At 52.7% G+C, this 26680-nt stretch overlaps 10 protein-coding genes across 10 annotated transcripts; 6 read left to right on the top strand and 4 right to left on the bottom strand.

The window, feature by feature from the left end:
* Positions 1-276: 276 nt before the first annotated feature.
* N7539_007135 (uncharacterized protein) lies at positions 277-2047 on the top strand (the record flags this gene model as incomplete). The annotated part of the gene is made up of 2 exons (XM_056936736.1): positions 277-527; positions 589-2047. 2 exons carry the CDS (start codon positions 277-279, stop codon positions 2045-2047), a joined length of 1710 nt encoding a protein of 569 aa, XP_056787535.1.
* Positions 2048-2491: 444 nt separating this feature from the next.
* N7539_007136 (uncharacterized protein) lies at positions 2492-3634 on the bottom strand (the record flags this gene model as incomplete). Its single annotated transcript, XM_056936737.1, has 2 exons — positions 2492-3270; positions 3340-3634. The coding sequence occupies 2 exons, from the start codon at positions 3632-3634 to the stop codon at positions 2492-2494; spliced, it is 1074 nt and encodes a 357-aa protein (XP_056787536.1).
* Positions 3635-4109: 475 nt separating this feature from the next.
* N7539_007137 (uncharacterized protein) lies at positions 4110-9338 on the bottom strand (the record flags this gene model as incomplete). The annotated part of the gene is made up of 11 exons (XM_056936738.1): positions 4110-4766; positions 4824-5122; positions 5182-5313; positions 5366-5500; positions 5550-6499; positions 6575-6726; positions 6786-6943; positions 7006-7059; positions 7453-8554; positions 8623-8834; positions 8909-9338. 11 exons carry the CDS (start codon positions 9336-9338, stop codon positions 4110-4112), a joined length of 4281 nt encoding a protein of 1426 aa, XP_056787537.1.
* A 620-nt stretch (positions 9339-9958) lies between these two features.
* On the bottom strand, positions 9959-11506 carry N7539_007138 (NAD(P)/FAD-dependent oxidoreductase; the record flags this gene model as incomplete). The annotated part of the gene is made up of 3 exons (XM_056936739.1): positions 9959-10223; positions 10343-10586; positions 10690-11506. 3 exons carry the CDS (start codon positions 11504-11506, stop codon positions 9959-9961), a joined length of 1326 nt encoding a protein of 441 aa, XP_056787538.1.
* Positions 11507-12619: 1113 nt separating this feature from the next.
* N7539_007139 (SPX domain protein) lies at positions 12620-15103 on the bottom strand (the record flags this gene model as incomplete). Its single annotated transcript, XM_056936740.1, has 1 exon — positions 12620-15103. The coding sequence occupies one exon, from the start codon at positions 15101-15103 to the stop codon at positions 12620-12622; it is 2484 nt and encodes an 827-aa protein (XP_056787539.1).
* Positions 15104-17457: 2354 nt separating this feature from the next.
* N7539_007140 (NUDIX hydrolase) lies at positions 17458-18881 on the top strand (the record flags this gene model as incomplete). The annotated part of the gene is made up of 2 exons (XM_056936741.1): positions 17458-17951; positions 18035-18881. The coding sequence occupies 2 exons, from the start codon at positions 17458-17460 to the stop codon at positions 18879-18881; spliced, it is 1341 nt and encodes a 446-aa protein (XP_056787540.1).
* Positions 18882-19426: 545 nt separating this feature from the next.
* Positions 19427-19942, top strand: N7539_007141 (uncharacterized protein; the record flags this gene model as incomplete). Its single annotated transcript, XM_056936742.1, has 4 exons — positions 19427-19522; positions 19597-19628; positions 19749-19830; positions 19916-19942. The coding sequence occupies 4 exons, from the start codon at positions 19427-19429 to the stop codon at positions 19940-19942; spliced, it is 237 nt and encodes a 78-aa protein (XP_056787541.1).
* Positions 19943-20536: 594 nt separating this feature from the next.
* N7539_007142 (uncharacterized protein) lies at positions 20537-22029 on the top strand (the record flags this gene model as incomplete). Its single annotated transcript, XM_056936743.1, has 4 exons — positions 20537-20685; positions 20747-20774; positions 20868-21381; positions 21449-22029. The coding sequence occupies 4 exons, from the start codon at positions 20537-20539 to the stop codon at positions 22027-22029; spliced, it is 1272 nt and encodes a 423-aa protein (XP_056787542.1).
* Positions 22030-23066: 1037 nt separating this feature from the next.
* Positions 23067-23912, top strand: N7539_007143 (Ser/Thr protein phosphatase superfamily; the record flags this gene model as incomplete). Its single annotated transcript, XM_056936744.1, has 1 exon — positions 23067-23912. One exon carries the CDS (start codon positions 23067-23069, stop codon positions 23910-23912), a length of 846 nt encoding a protein of 281 aa, XP_056787543.1.
* A 494-nt stretch (positions 23913-24406) lies between these two features.
* N7539_007144 (putative tetracycline transporter) lies at positions 24407-25853 on the top strand (the record flags this gene model as incomplete). The annotated part of the gene is made up of 2 exons (XM_056936745.1): positions 24407-24475; positions 24561-25853. 2 exons carry the CDS (start codon positions 24407-24409, stop codon positions 25851-25853), a joined length of 1362 nt encoding a protein of 453 aa, XP_056787544.1.
* Between the last annotated feature and the right edge of the window lie 827 nt (positions 25854-26680).

Here is a 26680-nt window from a genome sequence, read left to right on the forward strand (position 1 = left end):
TTTCAAGGCGAACGACAACTCTCACGGACCACAACAGAGAAGGGCAAAAAGAAGGGCAACGGGTAATTTGTTCAGGCAGCTTCTCTGCCGTTTCATGATTGAGTTGTACCAATTGGCGTTGTTCTTTAAAAAGGACCACCGCGTTGTCGTTCCCGCACGGAGAGCTACCTAACAAGGCTTACACTACTACTACAGTGGACCGGACCGGCTTATGATCTGCTCGTTCTCTTGCAATTAGCAGCTCCATACACATTACACCCACGCTCGGCCAACGCTATGGTGGCTTTTGACCTGATCCAGGCGCTGGAATATCTGTGGTCGAACTTCACATGGGTAACTGGAATAGCCGTGTACGTGTGTTTATGTCTTGTGACTCGTTTCGTCTCAGGCGTGCAAAGCCGACGGACTACACCTGCGCAAGAAGGCAAAAAGGCCCAGTGTCCCAGAACAACACCATACTGGTTCCCTTGGCTAGGTCACAGTGTGCCGTTCTTATGGAATCATTTGAGTCTTTTGGAGGCCCTTCGGTAAGTGGTAGCTTTATCAAAAGCGAGCCCTTCTTCAGACCCAGCACTGATATGTTCATAGGGTTTCGGCGAAGGAGTCCGTCTTCGGAATCTATCTTAGCGGCGAAACTTTCCAGGTCGTGGCTTCACCGTCGATCATGAGGAATGTCTGTTCCTCTCAAGAAACAACGAGGAGCCCTCTTGTAGATAAAGCTCTTCGTAATGTTTTTGGCAACCGCAGTTCAAGGCACATTACACGTATCGTCCAGCACGAAGAGCTCGATCTCGACGTATCAAGCACGATCGCCCACAAGCCCTTCATTAGCGACGCATCCAAGTCAATTGAGAAAATTTTGAGGCGTGAAGTCCAAAATTTTGTGAGCTTCGGCCGAAGTCCTGTGGATCAATATCAATGGGAACGCGATGCCGAAGTCTCAACAACCGAAGGAAACCAGTCGACCAGTGAGACCAAGCTTTTCGCGCTCATTAGGGCCTTTGTGGGTCATAATCTAACCATCTTGTTGATGAGCGACGCTTTTTTTGACAACTTCCCTCTGTTTCTGACAGACCTCTGGACATTAGACGAGAACTTTGTCCCACTGTTCACTGGTTTGCGTCGATGGATTCCCACGACGCCGAATGTTTCCGCGGCCTTTCCAGCACGCGATCGTCTTCTCCATACCTTGTCTGTATTCCATCGCGCATTTAATGCCTTCCAGGACGGGTTCGATCCTCACGACGTCACATGGTGGGATCTCGACAACGTTTCTGAATTATTCAAAATCCGCATGAGGACATTCCACAGATTGGAAATGCCACCCAGTGCAAGCGCATCAGACCAATTGTCTCTATTCTGGGACTTGATCGAATACAGCGCCAAACTGACATTCTGGATGGTCGCACACATCTCCGCCGACAGCGCGCTACTAAAGGACATCCGAGCGGAAGCCTCCGAAACCGTCAGATCGAGTCGACCAAGCCAAACAGGCTTACCATTCCCAGAGCCGCCCCAACTCGAGATCGATATTGAGAATATGCTTGAAAGCTGCCAGCTCCTGCGCGCATGTTACTACGAATCAGTCCGCCTGCATACCGCGGGGATCTCGCTCCGCAAACTCAAAGCAGACATGAGGGTAACCGAGTCCACGGAAGACGCGGTTCAACCGCGCACGTACGAGCTCCACAAGGGCGAGACGGTCATGATGCCGCATGGCCTTGTCAATCGGGATCCGCAGCGCTTTTCGAATCCAGACCAGTTTGATCCGTTGCGGTTCATTGTGACGGATGAGGATTCGGGGTTGAAAAGGGCTTGTGCTGCGAGTCTGGAGCCCTTTTCGGAGGGGCTTCATGGCTCAAAGCATAATGCTTTTACAGAAAGGGCTGTTTTGGCGTTTGCTGCGAGTATTGTGTCGATGTGGGATATTACGGCTGTTGATGGAATAGAGTTGAGGGTGCCGGACAATTGTGAAACATGGGGAACTTTGCGGCCGGCCAAGGATGTCAACGTCAAGATCCAATTGAGAGAAGAGTTGAGAAGGTAGGCATAGGTTATATACCTAGTCATATAAAAGTTGATATGATTGGACTCGTATCATATTTCAGAATTCATTTCTCGGTCATAATCAAACATCTTTACAAGGATTTCCGCTGGTCAGAGAAAGCTTTGCCGAGCCCGAATGTTGAGTAAAAGAATATAATGCAGGTAAAAGAAGCGAAATGCCAGACATAAGGGTATAGTACAATCAAAAGGTCGGGAGGCGTCAACTGAGATGAAGCACTTGGGCATGTCTGTAACTGTACAGAAAAGAAGAACAGCCTTGATCTATGACCAAGGTATGGCTGGTCTTGGAAATGGTGATACATGGGAATGAGGTTGCGATGAAGAGGTGATATGCCCTGTTGGAGATGGGGAAACAATGGACGTCTGCCTACTGCCATTGAAAGCGACGTCCAATCGTCACGTCAGGCGTAAAGCACTGTTCGTTCTATGCGCTTGAATGGCGAAACCATTGACCCCGTCGATGGTATGATAAGCCGTGCTTCCCGCAGGAAATAGCCAGGCCGGGGGTTGGTGAGGGATCCAAAGACTCTCGTGCCTTCCCAATCAGCCAGTCCGTCAACGTGACAAACTTGGATGTCCGGTCCCAGCCATTGGCTTCATCCGCGTGTTCAATGGTGTGCGTGAGAATCCGGCCCTTCTCGTCAAAGGAAAAAATGAAGAGCCCAGTGAACTGTCCTTCTTTGGAGAGCTTGAACATTGGTTCCTCTCCGCCTAGCAACACACTCAGTCCTCGATTTGTCCCATTACCCGACGACGAGGACGAGAGCTGGCTCTGCCCGGGCTTCAAGCCTACATCGGAATTGAAGAATCGAGAGGTCGATGCGCCGTCACCTTGAGGGCTGGACACGCTTTTGACTCCTTCGTGAAACGGCTTGCTGTCCGTTCGTGGTTCTGTCTGCCAACGCACGACCAACCGCTCGTCGCCGCAATCATGGCGATCCTGATTCGTTGGATCGAGAATAGTGCCCGCACGCACAATACGCTCACTCAAGATCTTGAGCTTCACATTCCCAACCAGGGGGACGCTACTCCAGGCAACGGGCACGGTCCAGAGCGCCGCCCGATACAGGGTGCGACCTTTCACAGTAGGCAGGTGTGGATGCGTCGAAGGAAACAGGTGAAGACTAACACTGGGCGCAAGGATCTCGGCCGGGAGGGTGTTGTAGAGAATTGTCGGGAGGAGGGGAGAAAGAATCCGCAGAGCTGTGTAAAAGAAGAACCTGGTGAGCGGTCCAATTCTCAGCAGTCGTTAGATATTATCGGATTACTCACTTTTGCCCAGCTTCACAACCCGCTCCTCAGGCGGTTGATGGTCATTTTGACTGGGACCTTCCCCCAGCCCATTCACATTTTTTCGAGCGCGCGAGGGTGAGAAGAAAGCCGTTCGCGGCGCTACCACTGATGGCGTGGGAATGCATGGGTCATTCAAGATTCCATGGCGCGGAAAAGCGAGGGCTCTCCGCGACGAGGAAGTGACTGGCCGGCCCGTCCAACGTCTAGATAAGGATGAGGTAGGTGGCTGCAGCGCCAGGCGGAGGGAGCGCGAATGCGATGACAGCTTCGGCATGCTGCCTTGCGATGAGCAATAATGTGTGATTTTATGATCATGCCATGAGGAATCGGGTCTGCTGCCTCACTTTCATTCAGGTGTGAGAAAAGGTGCACCGAGTGGAGGAGTGGAAGAAGTTAAGGTGATGCGGCGGGCGAGAGCTCCGAGATCTTCCCGGGTTACCATCGGGATCTCATGGACCAATCAATCGCAATGGTTTTGCCTTTGTACATACGAAAAGCACAGCGGCGGCATCGCTCTGATTATGCTTTTGATTTACGAAGACTAACTATGAGAGATCGTGGCGACTTGCAAAGGGCCATTCATCCATTGCAGAACAGCGAACATGGCAAAAGAATCCTTCTATTAGTGTCTCGGAGATTCTCGACTGAAGTTCACATAAGGTATAGAAGTGCATCATTATGTGCTCATGGTATACTAACGTCGATCAAGTTTCAGGCTCAAACTCAAACTCAAGCCAAATTAAGCCAACTCAGGCCAATTCGTCATCATCACCCATACCCAGGACTCGTCGCTCGGCCAAGTCTCGAATCTTATCCTCGAGAACACCACGACTATATCGCTGGGCAACCTTGGCAGCAGCCTCCATCATCTTGCCATTGCGGTCATGCATCATGGTCACCAGCTCTAATGCCTTCATACCACGCTCCTCCCCTTCTCTGCATTCGATGGCCAGCATCTGCAGAAGGGTCTTGTCGATCTCCAATTCCTTGCGCGCCAGCTCGGCACGTTGACTGGCAGTAGCATTCGTAGAAGAGAGGAGGTCTCGGAACAGCGAGAGAAGAACGTTACCGCGTACAAAGGTCTCTTCAAAGCGCGATCCGTCGGTGTTGCCCGCGTCTTCGGCCTCACTGGTGTCCTTGGGCGTTTGGCTGGATAGTGGGATCTGGAAGTCGAATTCACTGAGCAGAGGCCGTGGGAAGTAAGGATGCTTTTCTCCACCCTTCAGAATAATACAATGGAATTTCTCTTGTGCAACTGCAACAGGCCAGTATGACTCCTCTTTGCGCCCGCCCGCTAGTCGAGAAAGCTGCTTCGTGTCGAGAAGTGGCACCCAACGTGCCTGACCGGGCGTGCGCCAGTGCTGAAGCACTACGAGAACGCCTGTAGAGTCGTAAACACACGGATCCTGCTCACAATTGTTAGCATAGTATACAGTGGGTCGCGGCGAGGAAACACCACTTACACCCGTGTCCGAGAAGAAGACGCTTTGCAGTTGTGCGCCGGTAGGAAGAGCAACCACATCCTCGTTCTGGCAGATCTCGTCACGCTTGACGTTCTCAACAGTGTATCTCAACGTTGTGTGTCGACCATCTGGCCCAACGGAACCATTTCCAACAGTCATAATGTAATCTCGCCAGGCAGCGCATGTCACCGCCTGACTCTTTTGCCGGTAAACTCGGACGGGGGTGCCAAAGAGTGTGTACACACGGACATAGTCTTCCGTAGTGACTGCCACGATGTATGACTCGCTCAGAGCCAGTGCTGTCGATTGAAGTCAGCAAAGCTCAACTGCGTAAAACATCATCAAATGATCATCGTACCTCGGATCATCTCTCCTCGTGGCAATTGAGTGCGCCAGTCTGCTCGAGTGGTCCATATTTCATGCGGTCGGTAGAATATCGTCGCCGGGCTGCCGTCTGACGGGTTATTGGAGAAGAGCGTACCATTCTCATCTGTAGCTAGTCAGCCGGGAACTCATCAGCCAAGGCCTTGCGCTCAACTTACTCAGACACGCTTTATCGTACTTGTAAGGATCAGTGAAGTGAAAGTCCCGATGAAGCTCTCGATCATAAAACTCTACAGTCACAGTGTGGTGCGTTTCTTGATCAACAGTCCATACGGCACCGGTCAAATTCAAGCCTAGAGACATTAGCAGAGATCATGCGATTGTTCAAGCGGCAGTGCTTACACAAATATCTTCGGTTGCCCGCCCATGGCGTGCTTCCTGGCTGAAGAAGCGAATGGGTCTTGGGCTGAGAAGGGCCCATGTAAACCCGCTTGTTACTGGGTTCACCCATATCGTCCTCGTCGTCAATTGGACGTTTACCGTAGTAGCCTCGTTGTTCATCTGCATAGCCAGCCCCGTCATCATCCTCCACAAAATCTTGCATGTCTTCATCTTCGCCCAGAATATCGTCTAGGGAGTCGAGCGAGGCCGCGCGGGCGGAACGTTGAGGTGGTACTTTGGAGCGCTCCGCAAGTGTTTTTGACACATTGTGCGAGATCTCTGTCAATGGACCTGGAAAGATTGGCGCAGCTTGAAGAGTCTTCTTCAGTTGAGACTCGTGGTCTTTGGGGACGAAATTGTCGTAGATGAACAATTCACCATCCGAGGTTGTGAAGGAGACAGAGTTCTTCTTCGGATGCCACGCTATATTTAAAACGTTGCCAAACTCATACCGCTGGAGGACCTGTTGCGTCTTCGTCTCCCAAAGCACGATCTGGCCATCAGAACCTGCGGACGCAAGCATAGCCCCATTGGGTGCCCAACTCAAAGCCGTGATGTCGCCCGTGTGACCGCCAGAGAAGATCTTCTCTTTCTTCCATTCTGAGACCGAATAGATAGCAATATCCCTGGTGGCCTCGGCAACAGCGAATGCAGTACCATCGGGATGCCAGACAGCCTTTGCCGTAGCCTCCGCATCTGGCTCAAGCCTTCGAATCACGCCGTCCAATTTGCGGAGAGACTCCGGCTCTTCCTCGGTCATGGAGTAGACATACAAGATGCCATCGGTTCCAGAGACGGTCGCATATCGACCATTGGGGTCGAATGAGACGTGTTTCGTCCCTTTGCTTTGTTCGCGTAGGTACTTCATCTGTGTCATGTCTTCGATTTTAACGATCTTCACGGTGAGTTCGCTGAAGGTGCCATCTGTTAGCCCGAGCAATGTAGTCCATGTAGTCCAAACTCTTCAGGAACAGTCCAATACGCACTCGCTCGCAACTGCCGCCCACTTGCCATCATGTGACACTGCAATGTCTCTCACAGGCAATGCGCATCGGACAAGCAGACCTCCCATCTTCCCAGAAGCAGCATCGTAGGACCAAACGGTTCCATCCTCCGCACCTAAGAGAACGACCTCGTTCTACCCCACAACAATTAGCTTGCGATCTTCCACTTGTAGCGTGATGCGTTCTGCCCTACCGTAGCACCGATCGCGAAATGTCCATCAATACTTCCATCCACCGTCTTGGGCTCATCGTCCTGGTCAACGGTATAGATTCGAATGGCGGAGTTTGAGCCTCCGGTGATAATGCGACGGCCATCGGGGGTGTATGCGAGCACCGTCGTTCCCGGGGTATCTGGGTAATGACTTGGTCAGGAGTATGCTCTCCGGAATGTCGAATGCATTTGAGCGACTTACGGGCTGGCCGACCCCGCGGACGGAGAGGATCGAAGCTCATGTTGTAGTGGCCCCCTGACAAGGGCGAATCAATTTCAAGAGACAGGTCGAATCCGAATCAGGTAATGAGGTTCAACTTGAGCCTTATCGCTGTCTTGCAGCAGCAGTATCTTGCAACTTTGGATATGGACTTGTCCGATGGAGACGCGTCCGCGACACGCGCGCGCAAGGGATTTAACTGTCTTGGGAAAGTAGGGTTCAGGGCACGTCACCCGCTCTAGACCGTTGGAAAGCTACAGTACGACCCCGAACAATCGATTCTCTTGATAGAGTGCTCGATGTTATATATTAAAGTGAAGCTGGTGTTTGTTGTCTTATCACGAGTCTGACAACTCTAAGGACCTCTGGCAGTAAGAAAATCAAAATCGGTACCTTGATGTGCTTGATTGACCGACCGCTCATACAAACCTCGATACCCCCTTGTCTGCTGTCTCGCCCGGATAGGTCCGTCTTCACCTTCGAGGCGTGCCCGACGCTGCGATATCCGAGCTTCCAAGGTCTCGTCAGAAATTTCAAGATGAAGTCTACGACCGTCCAAGTCGCAGGTGATCATGTCTCCTGTCTGCACAATGCCAAAGGGCGATTCGGCCAGAGCTGCCTCGGGGGAAATATGTAGAATGATCGTGCCGCCAGCTGTTCCAGACATTCGTCCGTCAGACAATCGCAGCATGTCTTTCACGCCTGCAGCCGCCAGCTTTCTGGGGATGGGAATCATTCCTGCTTCGGGCATTCCCGGGTTACCAATTGGCCCGATGCCCTTCAGAACCAGGACACTGTCCTTTGTGACCGGTAGGCCTGGATCGTCGACCCGACGAGCCAAGTCAGCGGAATTTTCAAACACCACCGCTGGACCGGTGTGAGATAACAGATGCCGGTATTTGGATGCAGACGCCTTAATGACCGCTCCATTAGGTGCAAGATTTCCGTGCAAGACGGCCAACGAGGAGGACGGGTATAGTGGTTCTGACAATGACCGAATGATTCGCGAGTCACGATAGACTCGTTTCGAAGACGCTGCATCTAGAATCTCCCCGAGTGTCTCGCCACTTATCGTTCTTGCGGACAAATGCAGTAACGGCCGTAGGACCAAGAGAAGTGCCAGCATGCCGCCTGCATAATGGAAATCGTTCATATAATTATCTCCGCTCGGTTTGAGATCAACCAGCAGCGGAGTTCTCTTGCCAATTTCCTCGATAGTCTGTAAGGTGATCGTGCCTTGCACAGTCGGGTGTCTGTTGGCAATCGCCAGAAGGTGAACCACAGCATTAGTGGAACCGCCGATGGCCTGCAAGACGGTGATAGCATTCAAGAAGGACACTTTGCTGAGAAGTTCCTGTGGCTTTCTCTGCACCTTTGCAACTGCCACCGCATTGGCCCCAGTCTCTTCGGCGAGCCTCAATCGAGTCGATGACATAGCCGGTGCAGATGCGCCCTTCAGAGGCATCATTCCGAGTGCCGCAGTGATACATGCCATCGTGCTTGCCGTTCCCATGACTCCACAGGTGCCGATCTGTTGAGAGCTGTGAGTCTTGAGAACGAAACGAAACAATCCCACATCCAGTTTTAAAGGAACAATACCGTAGGTGCTAGTTCTTCGTTGATCTCTGCAATCTCCTCAACATCAATATCCCCAGCTCGAAATGCGGCCCAGTTATTGCGACAATCGGTGCAAGCCCCGAGTCTTTGACCACGATGACTTCCTGGCAGCATTGGACCAGTGATTAAGGGCAGAACAGGCTTATTCGCCGAGATTCCACCCATCAATTGAGCAGGCACGGTCTTGTCGCAACCTATCAAACTTTTATAGTCAACGGTCATGCTACGGACCGAGCTTGCAAGTCTGTACCATCACGCTAACACTCACCTCCAATCATAATACACGCATCCAACGGCTGCGCTTTAATCATCTCCTCCGTATCCATACTCATCAAATTTCTCAGAAACATGCTCGTCGGGTGCGAGAACGACTCATGGACACTAATGGTAGGAAATTCCACCGCAAGCCCTCCGTTTAAATGAACGCCACGTTTTGCGGCCTCGATGAGTTGCGGCACATTCGCATGGCAAGGGTTGAAGCCCGAGAAGGTGTTAATGATCCCAACGATGGGTCGGGAGAGAGCATCTTCGGAGTATCCCAAAGCCTTGATGAATACCTTTCGAAGAAATAGAGAAAAGTGGGCATCACCGTAGGATGTGAGGCCTTGACGTAGCCCCGAGGTTGATGCGATGGGTTGGGTCAGATCGTAGTCTCCATTTCCGAGTTCTGGGGGTTGTTCTTGCTCATAGTTGGCCATGTTGCATCAGATTTTAATGTCATGGACCTTTTTTCAATTCAATGACTTGCAGAGCTTCGCTTTCTACTTTGACTTAGTAGTGACGGAGATGTATTGTTGTATATCTCATTTGTTGTACAGATGGCGTGATCACCACGTAGGTCGTTCTGTTAGTACCACCTCCAGCTGCAAGTTCTGTCGGAGTAAGTCCGACTCGGAACGTACTCCGCACTCGCGGCGTTCATCCCCGCACTCCACGATGATCGCGTTGTTCTCAAGATCAACCTCAACCCAGTTGGGCCGCATTGTCCTTCTTCTCATCTGGACTGTCGATGTTTCTGTCAGCACGCTAGAACTACAATATTTCATCTCTTGTCGAAAAATCTACTCCAGCCAAGGTGCCTAAACCATGGGGACCTTGAACATGGCACTGCTGTACCCCGCATTCCCCCTCTCCTACATATCTTCTAGGAAGTATTGCGCCGGGCAGTCAATCTATCAGCAGGGTAGATAGGTGAAGAGGCACGTGCATCACATGGTAAGCAACCTACTCATATAGAACGAGTCAATAAAACATCAATTCTTCATACTGATCATTCATTTCTGAAATGCTTTCAAAGAATATCCGACCCAGACAAGAGTCAGAGTCTTGCCGCAGGACCCAACAGATGCCTCATCTCCGAGTTTGGATACTCGACATTCTGAGAAGAGTCAGGACGTTGACGATCCCACGCCCACTTTTCCACTAATTCAGGCTCTAGGTCTCCGTCCAGCATCTGCACAATGTACTTGCCTAGGACAGGGAAGAATTTGAACCCGTGGAAAGAACCGCAGGTTGCGACGTACAGGTTCTTGGAGGCCGAGTGTGGTGAAATGATGAAATCGGATGATGTTGTGAAGGCGTCCCTAGCAGGTAGAAGAGTTAGTTTTGTTTTTTTTTTTTGTATGCTTCTTTGACATCCCATTCTTTCTTCTAGTTCAAGAATAGGGCGTCTTGTCACGGTAGGCAGGTGTCAATCACATACCAGCAGATTCGGTGTTTGGTCATCTCCCACTCCGCACTGGCCGGTCCGTACCAGAGATTCCGGGCCTCGACGATATCCTGCTTGAGGGGACCGGGGACCTTCCACTGATTATAATCGTGGGAAGGGGGTGGCGAGGAGATGTAGCGCCCGGGCAGGACCTCGCGGGTGTTGGTGAAGATCTTGGATCCCCACCACTTGAGCTCCCCATCTTTGGTCGGTGGGAGACTGCCGATGAATGGCTTGCCTGCCGTAGATCATCCCATATTAGCTTCTTAGCTTCGAGCCAACCTCAACCTGGTCCACCACTCTGTCGCCCATTTAAGATCCTGAAAGGGGATTGTTCTCACCGTGCTCGGGTGTATATCCCTGGAACCCCACTGGCATATTCTTGAACTTCTCATGATCCTCCTTCTTCAGCTGTGCCATCCCCGTCGTGATGCCCGCAGCCAGAATCCGCTCGCCGGCACCAATCCCCGCATTGCCACTCTCCGCCGCACTCCACTCCAACAAAGTCGGGGTAAAAGCGCCCGTCGAGACAATCACACTCGAAGCAGACAATACCCTTCCATCCTTCGTCTTGACCCCAGTGCAGGAGCCCCTCCCATCAAACTGCAGCGTGGCCACCTCCGCAGTGACATACTTGACCCCGAGCTCCAGGCAGCGCTTCGTGACCGCACGAAGAACATCCCCGGCCGCAGCCCAGCCACTAGCCTTGTTAACAAGCACCTCCTTGACTCCCGTATAGTCCGCATTATCAAACAGACCACCGTATAACTTCCGCGCTTCAGACACAGGGAGCGCGACAATGTCGTCGTTCCGACCAAGCTCCTTGTGGTGATTGATCACGTTTTGCGCATAGTCGCTGCGGCAGTTCCAGTAGACGCCTGTTTGGTGGAAATACGGCTGCCATAACGGGTCGGACTTGAAGATGTCCTGCGCTTCGAGGGCCAGTTTACAGTAGATTTTGTCGTCGTAGTCGGCGCGTACTACTTTGTTCCAGTCCCATGAGGCGGCGACCCGGGACTCGGCGTCGTATGCGTCTCGGTCGACTAGCGTCACGGAGGCATTGGGGTATTTCTGGATGAGATGGTAGGCGGTGGAGACGCCGAAGACACCGGCGCCGATGATGATGTAGGATTTGGACTTGGCGGGCTGGGGAGACATGCTGAGTTTGTGGAATCAACGCTTATAGTCGTGTGGTGGGAAGCCCAGCGTCAAGTCTGAAGATGCAAGGTAGAATGGGGATACGCCCAGAGTAGGGTCCGTAGGACTTGGTACAAGGGAAAAGAAATTGGATGTTGTGATGTCCCCCTCCCCCCTCCCTCTTGGTCAGGGCCAAGGTGGGATCCTTTATACGCATGGCTCCATTCCAAGTTGACCAACTAAAACTATACGAGGCTATCTTGGCTCGTCATGAGCCACTCCGCGCGCTCGCATCTGCCGGCCCGTGAACCGCGGAGCCGGTCACGTGGTGATATACTTTGCCAGACCGGCCGATCGTTGAATGTAGTGAATGTACTGTTCTATGCTCGAGGTCCGGGCAGTTCAGCGAAGTGTTGACTGTAATTAAGGTCTTAAATATAGCATCGTAACAGGTCAACCTGAACAATTTCCTCATGGCTGACTCGCGTCAATTAAATGAGGACACAGAGACACATTCCTTAGTAGTTGTTCCGAAGATCCTCCCTCGGCTCCGGGGTCACGGCGTTTGGTGACTGCATCTCTGCGGGTCAAAGATCCATGCAACGGCATCTAAGCGACCCGGGAAGCGGACCGGGTCTTGGAAGCCGCTGCAACGGAACATTCAGAGATGCAGTCCTGCATAGATTAGTTAACTGGGTCTTCTCGTTCTGTTGCTTTTATTTTCGTACATTGCATCAGTCTAGTTAGCTCAAGCCTAGGTTGAACTCGTTGTAGAAGGAGTCATACTCCCTTTACGTCTATCTGATCGAATCAACAGTGGCACACTATGTGGAACGCAACTGCGTAGTCGGGAAAGAGGACACTAAGGGCAAAGTTACCACAGGTATGAGAGCAGCATTCAAAAGAGTTTAAACATTCAATGGCATTCGTAATGAAATTTCACAAGGTAAAAACGCTCATCATAAGACCGACGCTGGATTGATCACCGACATCGGGAGGAGTAACCGAATCATCCAACAATTGAAACGCCTCATTGGAGCCCCGAGGCAAAATATACACAAACAGTTGCCATCTCACTGAAACTTGCAACATAATGCAATCACTGGCCGCTTATTCCCATGCTTTGAACAGCATCTAAAGCACTTGCTGCGGGTTGAGACCATGGGCACCCCCATGGTTCCACGCGGCAGCATTCACGCTACTCATGATGGTAGCATTCAATTGGTCATGCGAGCTGTTGTCGCGACCGTGGTTCAAGGCGGAGTTGTACTGTGAAGATAAGAGAGTCAACATCCATGTCCAAGATGGATCAATGTCAGAATAAGACGAGGCACAAACCTTAAAGACAAAGTTGAGGACGAGAGCAACAGCGAGACCAACGCAAACCACGAGAGGACCGAATAGGTTGTCGAGATCCTTTCCACTGCGCTGGCGGATGAGGCGAGCTCGCTTTTCGTACATATACCAGCCCCAGGCGGCAGAGAAGATGGCGAAGAAGGTGTAGACATATGCCAGGACGATAGCCACACGGTTGTGCTTACCGGCAGCATTGTACAGACCCAAGGACAAAGTGGACAGCAAAATGCTCACGTGCAGCCACTTGATAAAGGTACGCTGATTGGCAAGCCATACCTTGCTCTCTACGCGAACGGGGCCTTGATCCTTGATCCAAAAGCCAGGGTGGCGGACTCCCGGTGGCAGAGTGACTACTTCCCGACCAGTCCAGTTCTTAGATTTGACTCCCAGGGTTTTCATGACGGCAGCAAAGCTTGATGACGCCGCTCCCGACATGGCAGATTCGTCGGGCTGCTCAAGTTCTTCCTCGGTGGTTGCGGGAATCGTCGCAGGCTCCCGATGTGGCAGAGGTGCAGCCGTGGATATGCGGCGTTCAGATGACCTGTTGCCCATGCTGAGAGCCGAAGGTCGACGCAGCGCGGAGCGGCTGCCGGATTCTCCCCAGCGGCCAAAGGCCGGCGCGGAAAGGGGACCTGCAGGGCTGCCGGCCCCGCCCATGAAGCTACCCACGGCGATATCATCTTCCGCGCGTTTGGCCAAGCGTTCTTGCTCCTCTTGGAACGCGGTCTCCGGATCACGGCGAATGTCGTTCTCAAGCTCGCCCAGCCAGAAGGGGAAGCTGTTGACGTGGTCCTCAAAGAGTTGGGCAACACCGTGGACAAACTTGGAGAAGCGAGGGGCGTCCTTGACCAAGTGCGAGGCCATCAGCTCATTCACCCACTCGACATCGTGAGCCTTTCCGCGGAGCTTGATCTCCAGCAAAGCGTGGGGGAAGCGGACAATCTCTCCGGTGCGGATGGCATCGAAGGGATATGACATGCGAGCATCGTCTAGATCTGTACGGTGCCACTCAGAAGGTTCACGGCAGGGCCGCTCGCTGTCAAGAGCGTCTTCGCGGATCAGGGCCAGATTGGTGTCGAGGGAAATGCGGATGCGATCATCGCCGGGAATTTGGAATGCTGTGCGCGTGTAGTTGGCTCGCAGCATTGGCTGCAAGTTGTGCTCCTTGATGAATGACTGCAACTCCTCCACATGATTCTTGAGGGTCTGGGCCTCATTCGAGCCCCTCCCCTCGTTCAGATCCTCCATCCGGTGAACCTGCTTGTCTAAATGATACTCGTCATTTAAGAACTCTTTGATATGTTTCTCCTTCAGCTGCACTCTGATCTCCCGACTATCATCGGCTTCGGTCACGACCTTCTTCTCCAGGTAAATTGGCGGCTTGTCCTTGAGTTGACCAGTCCAGCGTAGTCTCAACGAGCCTGCTTCAGGAGCGCGAGCAACCTTCTGATTGTAAAGATCGAACTGAGCGTTGTCGAAATAAAGAGAGGTGATTGCTGGGTCGTCAGACAGACCATCCAGGGTCTTCGCACTCCCGGGGTTATAAATAAGGGTTGGGAGACGACGCAGGATGAATGTCTTGACCTCCAGCACGTTATCAACGTGCACCCAGAATTTGTATGACGAATAAGCATCACGTCCGAAGCCACGTTCCGCCTCCTTCTGTTGCACATCATCCTGGCTCAAGGTCTCGTGTACGAATGAGTACATCACCGACAGACGGTGAACCAGAGGAGAGTAGTCCTCCGAGTTGAACGGCGTCTGAGACAGACGGACCTGCAACAGAGGCCGGACGCGGTAGCGAGCACCACGCTTGCGATCGTGCTTCTTGGCAGCCTTGAGGAAACCTGTGAAGTTGATGCGGCTGTACTTTTCCAATTCGCTGACCTCCTTTGTGATGTTGTCGAGCTCCTGCAGAACCTCCGCAGCCACCTTGCGCTTCTCTTCCTTGCTCAGGGTGGACTCATCCTGGTCCGCAGGTGGGGCCAGAGGGCGAAGCTTGGCCTCGCACGCCGTTGTACGCTCGCGGAGCTGCTGCGAGGTCTCTGACTGGAACCCCGTCACCTTGTCGAGCTGCACGTTCAACAGTTCTTGCACAAAGGCCTCTTCGTCCTGCTCGGTCCATTGACCCTCATCCGAATCGCTGGCGTCCTCGGGGGTGACATCATGCTCGCGCAAAAGCGACTTCAGCTTGGCATAGTCGATATACTTGCCCTTCCAGGGGGGATAGACGGCGTTTCGCAGCGTTTTACCGAACCTCATCTTGCTCGGTCTTCACTTCCTGGGCGTATTGACCTAGTTGGGACTGTTGAGTTGTTGACCACTTTGTGTAGCGTGTGTCCGCCGTGTGACCGATGCGCACTCCAACAAGATCAGTCGGGACGATTTACCCGCACTTCCAGATCTCAGGACAACACTGTGAAATTTGAAGATCCCCCGCGGTGACCGGATACCGAAGCTCTTCGCGTGTATAGAGGAGGAACTGGGAGTCGGCCTTTCGAGAAGATTTTCCGACCGAACGAAAGACATGCGACGGTAACCTGATGGGATGGCGTCAAGGTCGACTGCACGTGCTCCCTGCAGTGGCTAGCTTTCTTCCACCGCTTGCAGACTGGTAGCCAATCACCCGGGGCAATTGAATTAGCTCGAAGCCGCAGCTCCAGTTGGGCTCTTCGGAGTTCGGACTAACCCGAACGATGACTCGGGGCTAAACCGGATCCGGTAGAGTAGTGCCGCCCTGGATCCTCCGACGGCTAAGTCCAGGCCGCTGGCCTCAGTGGCTAACTTTGGCCCGTGGGGACTGGGGACTGAGGACTGCAAATGAAGCCCTGGCGTTGTATCTCTGGGCCGAGACCTGGCCCACGACATCACAATGCCTCTTGTCGTGGTAGACCGGCGTCTTGCTCTCTCGAAGCGAGGTCAAGTGGCGACGGACTTTTTATGTCGCAGAAACGTGGATAGAACAAAGATGGAAACGGACAAGGGAACGAAGTCACGAACAGGCCCTGTCGAGAAGGCTTGTGAGCGATCACATAAAAGGGTCTGATATGCCGATGACAGATTTATCAGATTGCTTGAACTCCGGGCGTTCGAAGAGACAAGAGGCTGCGCGTGTGTCTGGTGATCTGATAGAAGTAAAGGGTCCATATTATTATTCCAACGGGAAGTCAACCCTACCCGATGCCCCCACCGTACAACCTCCAAGTCAAAGCTCCTCTTGTGCTTGTTTCTCTTCGAACTGCAAGCTGTATACTAACTACTGGGACCGTGGGACCGTGGGACGTGTGTGGTGTACATGTACGGTACGTCCTCCACATATCAGCGATGCTCAGATCATGCAGGTACCTATTTGGTGTCGTGGTCTCGCGGTCTCAACACCAGTACTCTCCTGCTAAGGCGAGAATGCAATTCCTGATATTCAATACCAGACTCTCATCTGCTGTGATACACGCGGTGTCTTGGGTCCATCATGGAAAATTCTTTTCTCACGCTGTAGCCTGTCGGTCAGAGCCAATGACAGTCGGGTGAAGTGTCACTACGATGATGGTTCACCTGGGAAGGCCGATCTGCGACGGCGAACTTGTAGCTTCGGGAGATGTATGGTGAATAAACCCCTTGATAAATTCAAGTCGAATGCAGGGGGGCAAGCAATGAAAGATACGGCATGGGTCCTTGTGCTAGAACGCAGTATCAGGGATGATGCTCTAGCAGAATGCAGTGTGTCAGCAAACAGCCTTTCTCATCATCATCGGCTTCTAGCGATAGCTAGTGTCTCTATTTGCTGATTTGTTGTTCGAGATAAGTAGCATGGAAAGGAATGTCCTGGGTATATACTACCCAAGGACTTGCTGATGTCCAGCGAGGTTACGGACACGAGGATTATCATTATCGCCTTATATCTAGACTTTGAATGCGATAGCCGGCATGAGAGCTCTTGTCTACGTGGAAGGGGTATGAATTATTGGCGTCGAGATTCTTCTAGCTACTAACGATCTTCGACTAGGATGTATTGATTTGGCAGAAACATGTAGGTACTAGTTACATCCTCTCCCTGAGTCCCTATAAGGTGCTGACTTCATAAACCGGAGTGAAGCCACCAAAAAGGTCCTGGTCGCGTGCCCTCGGCATTTCACCGTCACCCGCATTCTGCAGGCCGAGGCGCGAGGGCGCTGAACAGTGGCAGTAGTAGGCTGACTAGGCACAGAGGCTGCATTAATACTGCACTACTACTGCACTACTGCTCTAATGCATCTGTCCAGGACTAGACAGTAGACACTCCCGCCGGTCAAACCCCATTAGTCAGCCATGTGTTGCGGCCGTTCCGCTTTCAGCACTGGACACTTCACTCAACTAGTACTCTAGAGGTAAGTTCGTACGTTTAGGTAAGATACGTAGCCCGAGTCTGACACAACGACTTGAGGAGGTCGGCGGCGCTCGGCAGTCGGGTCGTCTGCCGGGGGATGTGATCCACTAGCTGGGTCCTCCTCATCAACCCTCCAACTGGGGAACGCTCGTTAGTGTTCCTGATCCGTTAAAACACAGGCTTCGATGAGATCATCCATCACCGCATTGAATCCTTTACGAAACCACCTAGTCCTGGCTAGGCTCGAACCTCAATGTCAAAGCCTCTCCACAACCATGAGGTCCCCGAGACTCCTGGCCTGTCTCCTCACCTGCACGATGTCCTAGCCGAATTGCATCGCCGGCCGTATCCGCATGTCCCCAACCCACCGCGCTGCAGTAGGCGAGCGTCAGTTGCTCTGATCCTGCGGGTCAAACCGACTTATCAGGACCAACCCGAGTCAAGTCGGCTTGCTGTTGATCAATCGCTCTCGGTGGAGGAGCAGCTGCAAAGCTTTTTCTCCCAGTCGTGGGTTCAACATGGAGATCCAGAAGTGCTGTTCATCAAACGTGCCTCTCGCGAAGGAGATCGGTGGAATGGCCATGTGGCATTGCCGGGAGGGAAAAGAGACCCGGAAGATCTGAACGACTTCACGGTGGCCATCAGAGAGACCGCGGAGGAAATTGGTCTTGACTTGACGACCGACGATGTGATCAGCGTCGGCAATCTGCCTGAGCGAGTCATTACCACCAGTTGGGGAGCAGAGCCGTAAGTGTTTGATAGTTTGACGAACCATCAGCATGCCCAACCACTGACCATGGCGCGCCTCTCTCGCTCGCTCTCTCTGGCAGAATCATGGTCCTTTGTCCGTACATTTTCTTGACAACGCGCAGCGACTGCATTACTCTGAATCTTCAGCCTACGGAGGTGGCTGCAGTTCATTGGGTTCCTCTTCGAGCTCTTCTATCCCCTTCACTGAGGTCCAAAGAATACGTGGATATGTCCCAACGATTCACGAGACAAGGCGGGTACTTTTCTCGTCTAGTTGTTCGATCGCTCATGGGTTGGATGCAATTCTCGGCCGTTCGACTCCTCCCTTCAGAATCACACCTGTCCGCGTCCACGATGGGCTTCACTTACGACAGCTTCAGGGGTCCTGTATCGCTTTGGTCGCGATTCAAGGCCTGGATATTAAGCAACCAAGCAGACTCTGGTGACCCAAGTCGGCCCCTACTCCTTTGGGGTCTCACGCTCGGAGTATTGGCCGACTTCCTCGACATGCTGCCGCCCCACAATGCGGTTGCACTTTGGGAATATCCTACGTTCACAGCACCTGACTTGCGGCTGATTGTCAGTATTTTAACGAGTCCCTTGCGGAAGTACAATGCGCAAGAGGTGAGATTCGGCTATCGGTCCCCCGACACTGCGGTCGACAGCGAGACCTCGGCACTGCGCGTGACGCGGGGCGATGATGATGCTAACCACGACCCAAATGCGGTGGGTATTGGAGGCCTGGGGGTAGGCCGCTACTACGGACCTACTGACCGTCAGGGGGAGGGCAGCTCATACGCTGTGGGAATCATGTTGCGTGGGTATTACCAACGACTGCGGGTGGCCATCTGGGTGTTCCTTGCCTGGCGCATGACTCTGGGTTCTGCGGCAGCATGGACAGCTTGGCGCTATCTGCGAAGAAGGTGATTGACATATGGGACATGCGTCTGTGACTTGAAGGACCATGTTTGTACATACTATTACTCTCATATTGGAGCATTCTACCTTGAACCCATCAAAGCACACACGGCACTCTACACTCGACCTTCGGCCCAGCCGAACATATTCCGCAATCCACACACAATCCCTGCATCGGTCCACGTTCCAAGCTCGGCCATGTGTCTCGCCCTGACCTGCAAAAACATGGAAGCCTCAAGTATGACTTGAATTCTCTGTATATGATTCTAATGTATGCACTCGTCAGAGCTGATTCTCCATCATCACTAACTACCGGATCACCCTTTTCCATACCTCGTCCGACCCGACGCGGACCGCGTGATTACATAAGGTAAATTACTTTCGGGCCAAGAAATGACTCGCCCGTCACCGCCCGCGACCGCTTGGGCTTTCCCCACAATTTCCGACACCAGCCAAGTTGCGTCTCCCGTCGTTGCTGGCGTTGCGTCCGTCTCCGACTCCGCAAGTAAACAATCCATCCCCGCCGCCATTGCCCAAGCGCTACAGACCGCGTCATGGTCGCAACCCAGAAGCTGTACCCTCGTGGGACAGTCAAGCGCATTGTGAAGGCTCACTCCAATCGAAGTGTCAGCAAGAACGCAGACATTCTGGTATGTGGCACTCAATACTGGGGCTTGTCGACATGCAGAATCGTGTCTAAGTAGTGACATCCATGAATCTTCAGATCTTCCTTGACTATATGCTGTTCATGCAAGAGTGGGATACCCTGGCTCCGGTGCCTCGAATCTATCGCCGATGATTCTGCTTTCTCCAATCTCCCTCAAAGCTGGAATCCATTGGCTCGCCGAAGTGCTTAAGCTAACCTTTTCTGCTCAGACTGATGCGCGAGGCTTCCATTCGGTCGCGCAAGTCTGGCGAGAAGAATATCAGTGCAAACTCTGTTCGCAAAGTCACCGAGGTATGTTTTGAACGGGCTTAGCAATGGCCGCCTGTGCTGTCACTGTCTCGTGCTAGTATCACTGATGGACTGTTCACTTCTCTAGAAAACCCTTCGAAAGTTCCAGGGATAAGCGTATACGGCGCCCTATACCCATTGATATTGATTTGAGAAGACATGGTACGGAGAACAAAGGCGTAGGGACGTTTTGGAATAGGAGTTTTTCTGGCGCCTGGTCTTGGATTATGAGAGTGCTTCATGATGCGCAGAGTTGGATGATACCCCCAGATATTAGCTATTACAGTACCTTAAACTCAAGAGTCCCCTTCAATTTCCATAAAGTACTGGAGCAATGTACCTCTAATCTGCTGCTACGTGATATCAGTGTAAGTGTGTTTCGTGATTGTTTGTCAACGGCGCTCGTCGGGGCAGTGTACAATGTTTGAATGTACATAGTGGCGGCTGAAATGTGGGCAGCCCACCGATCAGGCAAGGGTTCGGACGACTTCCACCCACGTCGATTCTGTGGATCTTCAAACAGAACCACTCCCCTTCCTTTCTTTCATCTTTCTCAATATCCTTGCAAATCCATCCCCCCCCCCCCCACTTTCATCTGCTTTCCTTTGCGCAGTGCTTCTATCTGACACACTCAGCTTTGGCTCTGTCCTTTTTTCATTAGCTTTGAAACCTTTTCTGAAGCTCCAACACTTGTCACCTACATTCCATCATGGCTCCCGCCTCCACTACCGCTCAGCGATCCCACGCCAAGGCCAAGCGACAGACTTCCCAGGCCTCGAGCACTCGCCAGCCTGAATCGGAAAGCCCAGCGTCTGAAGTCAATGGTGCTGAGCCCACATACCTTAAGGAGCTTCAGAAGTATGTGCATCTGGACTAACTACAGCCTGGGGCTACGAAGCTAACTTGAATGCGCCAACAGGAGCTTGCGCAATGCTGTCAAGAAACTGGTATGTGTTTGAATGGTTCCCTCTACCGAAGACAACTCATCCTGGATTTCCATTCTTTCTTTTCCAAATCTGACCATAATCTCTCGAATGCAGAACGCTACCGCAAAGACCGATGCGATCATCGCTGAGAACTCAGGGAAATCACTGGATGACCTGGTCAACGAAAAGAAAATCAATGCCGACCAAAAGGCGCAGGTGCTGAAGAAGCCTACTCTGCAGGCCTCGATCACCCAGCTCGAGGAACAGATCGGCCACTACAAGCAGTTTGCGGCTCAATACGAGGCGCGCATTGAGAGCCAAAAGGCTACTTTGGAGAAGACTCACCAGGAGGAGTTGGAAGCAGTGCGCGCCAATGCCATCGCCGACGCTACCGAGAGCTCTTCTCGTGTCCTGCGTGAGCAGCTGCTCACTCTCACCAAGTTCTTGTGCGCTGCAGCCAACATGCGTCACTCGGGCGAGACCGAGTCTCTTGAAAGCCAAGCCTTCGAGGGTGTTTTGTTCCAGGTATACGGTGGTAACAAGAAGGCTGTTGACTCAATGGTCAAGCTGGTGAATGGCGCGAGCGAGAAGGTGATTGGTGTTGAGGGTGAAGCTTTGGAGCTGACCTGTGAGTATCAAGTCCGTGCTTTGGACTGGTTGATCAGCATGAGCTGACACTGTTTTCTACCCTGCAGATGGCGATGTGAAAGTCGCGTCCAACAAGTTTGCCCCCGCCGAAGAGACCGAAGTCGCCAGCGAGCCCGTTGCTGAGTCTGACCCCACCGTCGCCAACGCTGGCCTGACCGAGGTTCAAGACCCCCCTATGAATGCGGAATCCGCCAATGCTCAGACTGCGAGCGCTTCCGTCCAGGCCGACCAGATCGCTCCTCCTGCACAGACCTTGACTTCGGATGCTGCAAACCAGGTTGCCGATACATACAGCCAAGGCGCCTCCGCGGTTGGTGATGGTTGGGTCGAGGTGCCCCGTGATCCTGCCGAGACTGAGACCGGTTTGAACGCGACCCCTGCCGCCGTGGATAACACTTCTGCTACCTCCGCCTCTGCTGCTACCCCTGCCGAGGGTGCTGCGGTCCCCGCCAAGGGACAGCATGAGGGTCGCGGTGGCCGTGGTGGCCGTGGCTATCGTCGCCCCCGTGGTGGTGATGGAGCTCGGGGTCGTGGTGGACGAGGCGAATACCGTGGCCGTGGCCGTGGAGGCCGTGGTCGTGGTCAGGCTGGTGGTGCTCCCGTCGCGGCTGCCACGCCTCGGGAATAAGTGCATCTTTCGACGTGGCGAAGACCCCAAGGACTCTCCCTCGGGGGTCCTCCATTACACCGAGCTTTTGCATTTCCTCTTCAGTTCGCAATCTTCACCCCTCGCCGCAATACTGCCAATTCCCTACTGTTGTTTTCTGTTACCTCTTAGCCTGGTGTTATGGATGATGATGAACGCAACGAATTTTCTTGTTCTGTTTTTGGGGAGGGGGGGCAGCTTTCAGGCCGGAATGGACATGGCTCCTTGATATCCCCTGCCAAGATCAGCTGACTCTCCCCCCCCCCTATTTGTTGCCTTTTTCGAGCGTGCATATTACCCTGATCAGGATAATTGTTTCTTCATGTATTCTATTTGATGTTTAAAAGAAAATGTTCTGGTGATGATGGGATGGGCAGAAGCGCAATGGCGGGTTGGCAGTTTAAGTTTCGATGAGTTGGTCAGAAATGAAGCCAGGCCTGACATCCCCTGTCAATTAAGGTCTGAATTTACTTCCACGACGCGGATATCGGAGAATTGAGGAAGTTCCGGAGAAGTCTACTTAGGTTGATCATGCGACGAAAAGCTTCGCATTTAAAATACTGGATTTGATTCTACATGCAAGACGGAACTAGGCTTGGTTCTTCGAGCGTTTGTTGTTCATGTGCGGATGTCCAGTCTGTCGTTGAGGATTCGAAATTGGTGACAGCCGCCCCAAGACTATGTCTCAGCTCACGTCTGTATGCAGTAACATTGTGGGTCGATCTCATCAAAAAGAAAAAAAAAAGGACTCGGACGAAGAGTCGACAATGTTCAATTCAACCGCATCACGGGTGCGCTCTCTCGCCTCTGTGGACGGTGGACTTCAAGTGTCGGGTGTCTCTCTAGTGGGCTGACTGGAGAAAAGTAAATAGTGCCGAAAGTCTTTCTTTCATGCCATCTAAACCAACAAGCTCCCCCTTCTCCTGAGTCTTGCAGATTGACGACCCTGCCCACACTCACAAAATATAAACAATAAAGATCCAACAATTCAAACATTGCGACTCGAAACCTGGAACACCATGTTGAAGCGATTCAACGCCATTTTCAACAAGCACGGAACAGCGTTCCAGGTTCTGTCCGATCTCCATCTCGAAGTCAACCAGCAGTACCAGACGTATGAAGTGCCGACATGTGCACCCAACCTCATCCTCGCTGGAGACATTGGACGTCTGTGCGACTATGAAAAATACCGCGACTTTCTACAATACCAGACAGATCGCTTCCAACAGGTGTTTCTAGTTCTTGGAAACCACGAATTCTACAGCCAAAGCTTCGCATCAGCACTGGAGAGCGCTCGTGCGATGGCGCAAGAAGCTTGTTTCGAGGGCCGATTGATCCTCCTCCATCAGACGCGCTATGACATGCCCGACTCCCTTGTCACAATCCTGGGCTGTCCCCTGTGGTCTCACATTCCCGAAGATCAAAAGGGCGTAGTGACATCGACCATTCAAGATTTCAAGCAGATTGAGGGCTGGACAGCCGAGGACCACAACCAATCTCACGTGTCGGACCTGACGTGGTTATCACACGAGATCGACGCGATTCAGGCCTCGAACAGGCAGAAGCCGATGGACGAGAGACGAGTGGTTCTGGTCGTCACGCATCATGCGCCGTCAATCCAGCGGACGTCTCATCCGCAGTACCAGTATAGTCCGTGGAGATCTGCGTTCGCGACCGATGTTGTTGCGCGGATGTCGGAGTTGACTGGCGTCAAAGCGTGGGTTTTTGGACACACGCATTACTGTACGGATGTGAAAGAACGAGGTGTTCGGATCATTGCAAATCAGCGCGGGTACAAGTTTACCAGCGATGACTCGAAGGAGCCCAAGGATGGGTTTGACTCGAGGAAAGTGATACATGTATAAGTGTCGATGGCCCTGAAGCACTGCTTTGGGCTTTGTTGCGCCGCGCAGTCTTGTTTTTGAGGGTTTCCCTTGCCAACAAGAGTAATTCTGGACCGAGTCGGGATACGTGAGCGTTCGCCACAATCTCCAGCACCGAGACGGTCCTTGGGCGGAATCATTGTAATATCACAAGACATACATTCCTACTGATGTGTACGTATAATATCTAGTGACTAATCTACCTCTCATCTGCCAAGTTTGCCAAGGGCAGGTCCTCCTTGCATTGACATGTCAATCCCGCATGGCCGGCTCCACTGCGGTGGAGGCTCTCCCGACTTTGCTGCCAGCTGTCGTGTGCGCCTTGGTGTGCACACTGAAGTTCGGAACTTACTCGGAGCTCGCAACAGGTGTTTCTCAACAACTAGTTGCGGACTCTTCCCAGCACGGTATTATCTTTCTCGAGGGCAACTTGGAAACCACATCCCGTATACGATTTACTGGCGGCGGCTGCGAACATGGCCATTGCTGGCGCCCAGCGCAAACAGGTCCTCAAGGTCTTGATGATCTCACTGCTGCTGGACCTGGTAAGCTCCGGCTGCAAAGCTTCCCCGTTGTGCCTCGCTTTACAGCTCGAGTCGAATTGCGCTAACCTGATGCATCGCCCTGGAGATCTCATTTACCTTCATTCTACCGCTCTTCCCGTCTCTACTTTCATTCTACCGCGCCCAAGATCCATCCCCCGACTCCCTCCTGAACCGCATCTTCCACTACCTCAACGCTTACAAGAACGCCTTTGCGCGCCCGATCGACTCTCGCTATGACATTGTTCTCCTCGGCGGAGCTCTCGGCTCTCTTTTCTCTCTTCTCCAAGCCTTCGCGGCACCTGTGATCGGTCGTCTCTCGGATCGCCATGGCCGACGCCGCGCCTTGTTGACCGCAATGGTCGGAAATATATGTAGTGTGGCACTCTGGGTGTCAGCAAGAGACTTTCGGACCTTTCTCGCCAGTCGAGTCGTCGGTGGTCTCAGTGAGGCAAATGTCCAGCTTGCCAATGCCATTGTCGCCGATGTCACGGATGAAACGCGCCGCGGTGCGTCGATGGCGTTGGTGGGCGCCTGCTTCAGCATTGCGTTTACCTTTGGACCGATGATGGGTGCCGCGCTGAGTACCGTCGACATTGTCGCGGCCAATCCGTTCATGACAGCGGCCCTGGTCTCGCTAGTTCTTGTCGTACTCGAAACGACATATCTCTGGGCTTGTTTACCAGAGACTCATCCTCGGCTGACGACTTTGCAGCAAGAGGGGTCAACTGGCAGCAACAAGGCCGAAGCGTCTAACAAACATCCTGCATCCCAAGCCGGGCTTGCAAAGAGCGCTGCTCATCAGCACACCAATCGCCCAGCCCTGCTGAACGCGATCCACTTCCTGTTCCTCTTACCTTTCTCCGGACTGGAATTCTCCCTGCCTTTCCTGACCGCGACCCTCTACGCCGGCACCTCAACCGCCAGCCCCGCGGCACTGAACGGCCGCCTTCTCTCTCTCATGGGACTAATCGCATCCCTTCTCCAAGGCACGGTCGTCCGCCGCCTCCCACCGCTCGTCACCGTTCGAGCCGGCGTCGTCGCCTGCGCGCTGTCATTCTTCTGTCTGGCGCACGTCTCATCTCCATCCGGTCTCTATGCCGCGGGCGGTTTATTGGCCATCACCAGCGCAACGGTCGTCACTGGCTTGAATAGTCTGGGCAGTCTTGAAGCTCGCGAGGCCGACCGGGGAGCGGTCATGGGGAGACTTCGTGGGTGGGGACAAGCGGGACGCGCGGCTGGACCGATCTTGTTCTGTTCCTTGTTCTGGTGGGCGGGACGTGAGGCGGCGTATACTGTTGGTGGAATGGCCATGTCCGGGGTTGCGCTGGTGGTCTTTGCGTTGTTGAAATCGCCCTCGCTGCAGGTGAAGGTCGATTAGAGACTCTTGCAGATTCTCCTTTCCTCCTTTTGTTGACTTGACTGTCTTGGTCGAGCGATTACGGTCAGGTCTGACAACACTCGCTGGCTGGGTTGACCTCGGAGTTCCGAGTCGAGGGATCCTGAATCTGTTATATCAAGAGGGCTTCAACCATTTTTCCGACTCTTTTTCTCTGTGCTTGATGACGATCCATGCCGGGATGGACCACCTGCCGAGGTCCTTTTCGCCCGAATGGGGGTCCAGACATTATCATCTGCCTATTTGGATGGTAAGAAGGAAAAAAATCTCAAAGTACTACATGAGCGCATTCGAGATTCATAGATCCGATAGGCTCAGTTACACATCCATCCAGCATGAAGCTCTCCTCCATACCTCTTACTGCACAGTGTACAGTGTACAGCGCACATAACTTACTACATACCTGTACATAAGTAGTAACCTACAACATGGTCATACTATACTCGAACCAGACCAATTTGTACACTACCGCTGCACATTGCAGTTGCACTATCACGTACAGCGTTAGGGTCCTGGGCAGGCCCACCATATCACATCGATTCTTCGGCCATCTCCACTTCGACTGCAAAGGTTCATCCGCCTGCCGATTCGCGACTCCACTACAAGTACTTGGTAAGTTAATGGTAAGTTAGCGGTCCTGAGGTTGGTACTTGAGCGATGGGCGGAATCGAAGCGCTGCTGACAAATTAACCGCCGCTTAGTTAAGTTAAACCTCGGCGATCTATAAGCCACGAGGCTTTTTGCACCGGCACGTCGTGTTTTTAGTCCCAAAACTCGGCGGGGGGAAGTCCATAAAGTTTAAAAGGCCC

This window comes from Penicillium diatomitis (genome assembly GCF_028827545.1).
Source record: "Penicillium diatomitis strain IBT 30728 chromosome Unknown utg000010l_segment0_segment0, whole genome shotgun sequence".
NCBI classification, from domain to species: domain Eukaryota; kingdom Fungi; phylum Ascomycota; class Eurotiomycetes; order Eurotiales; family Aspergillaceae; genus Penicillium; species Penicillium diatomitis.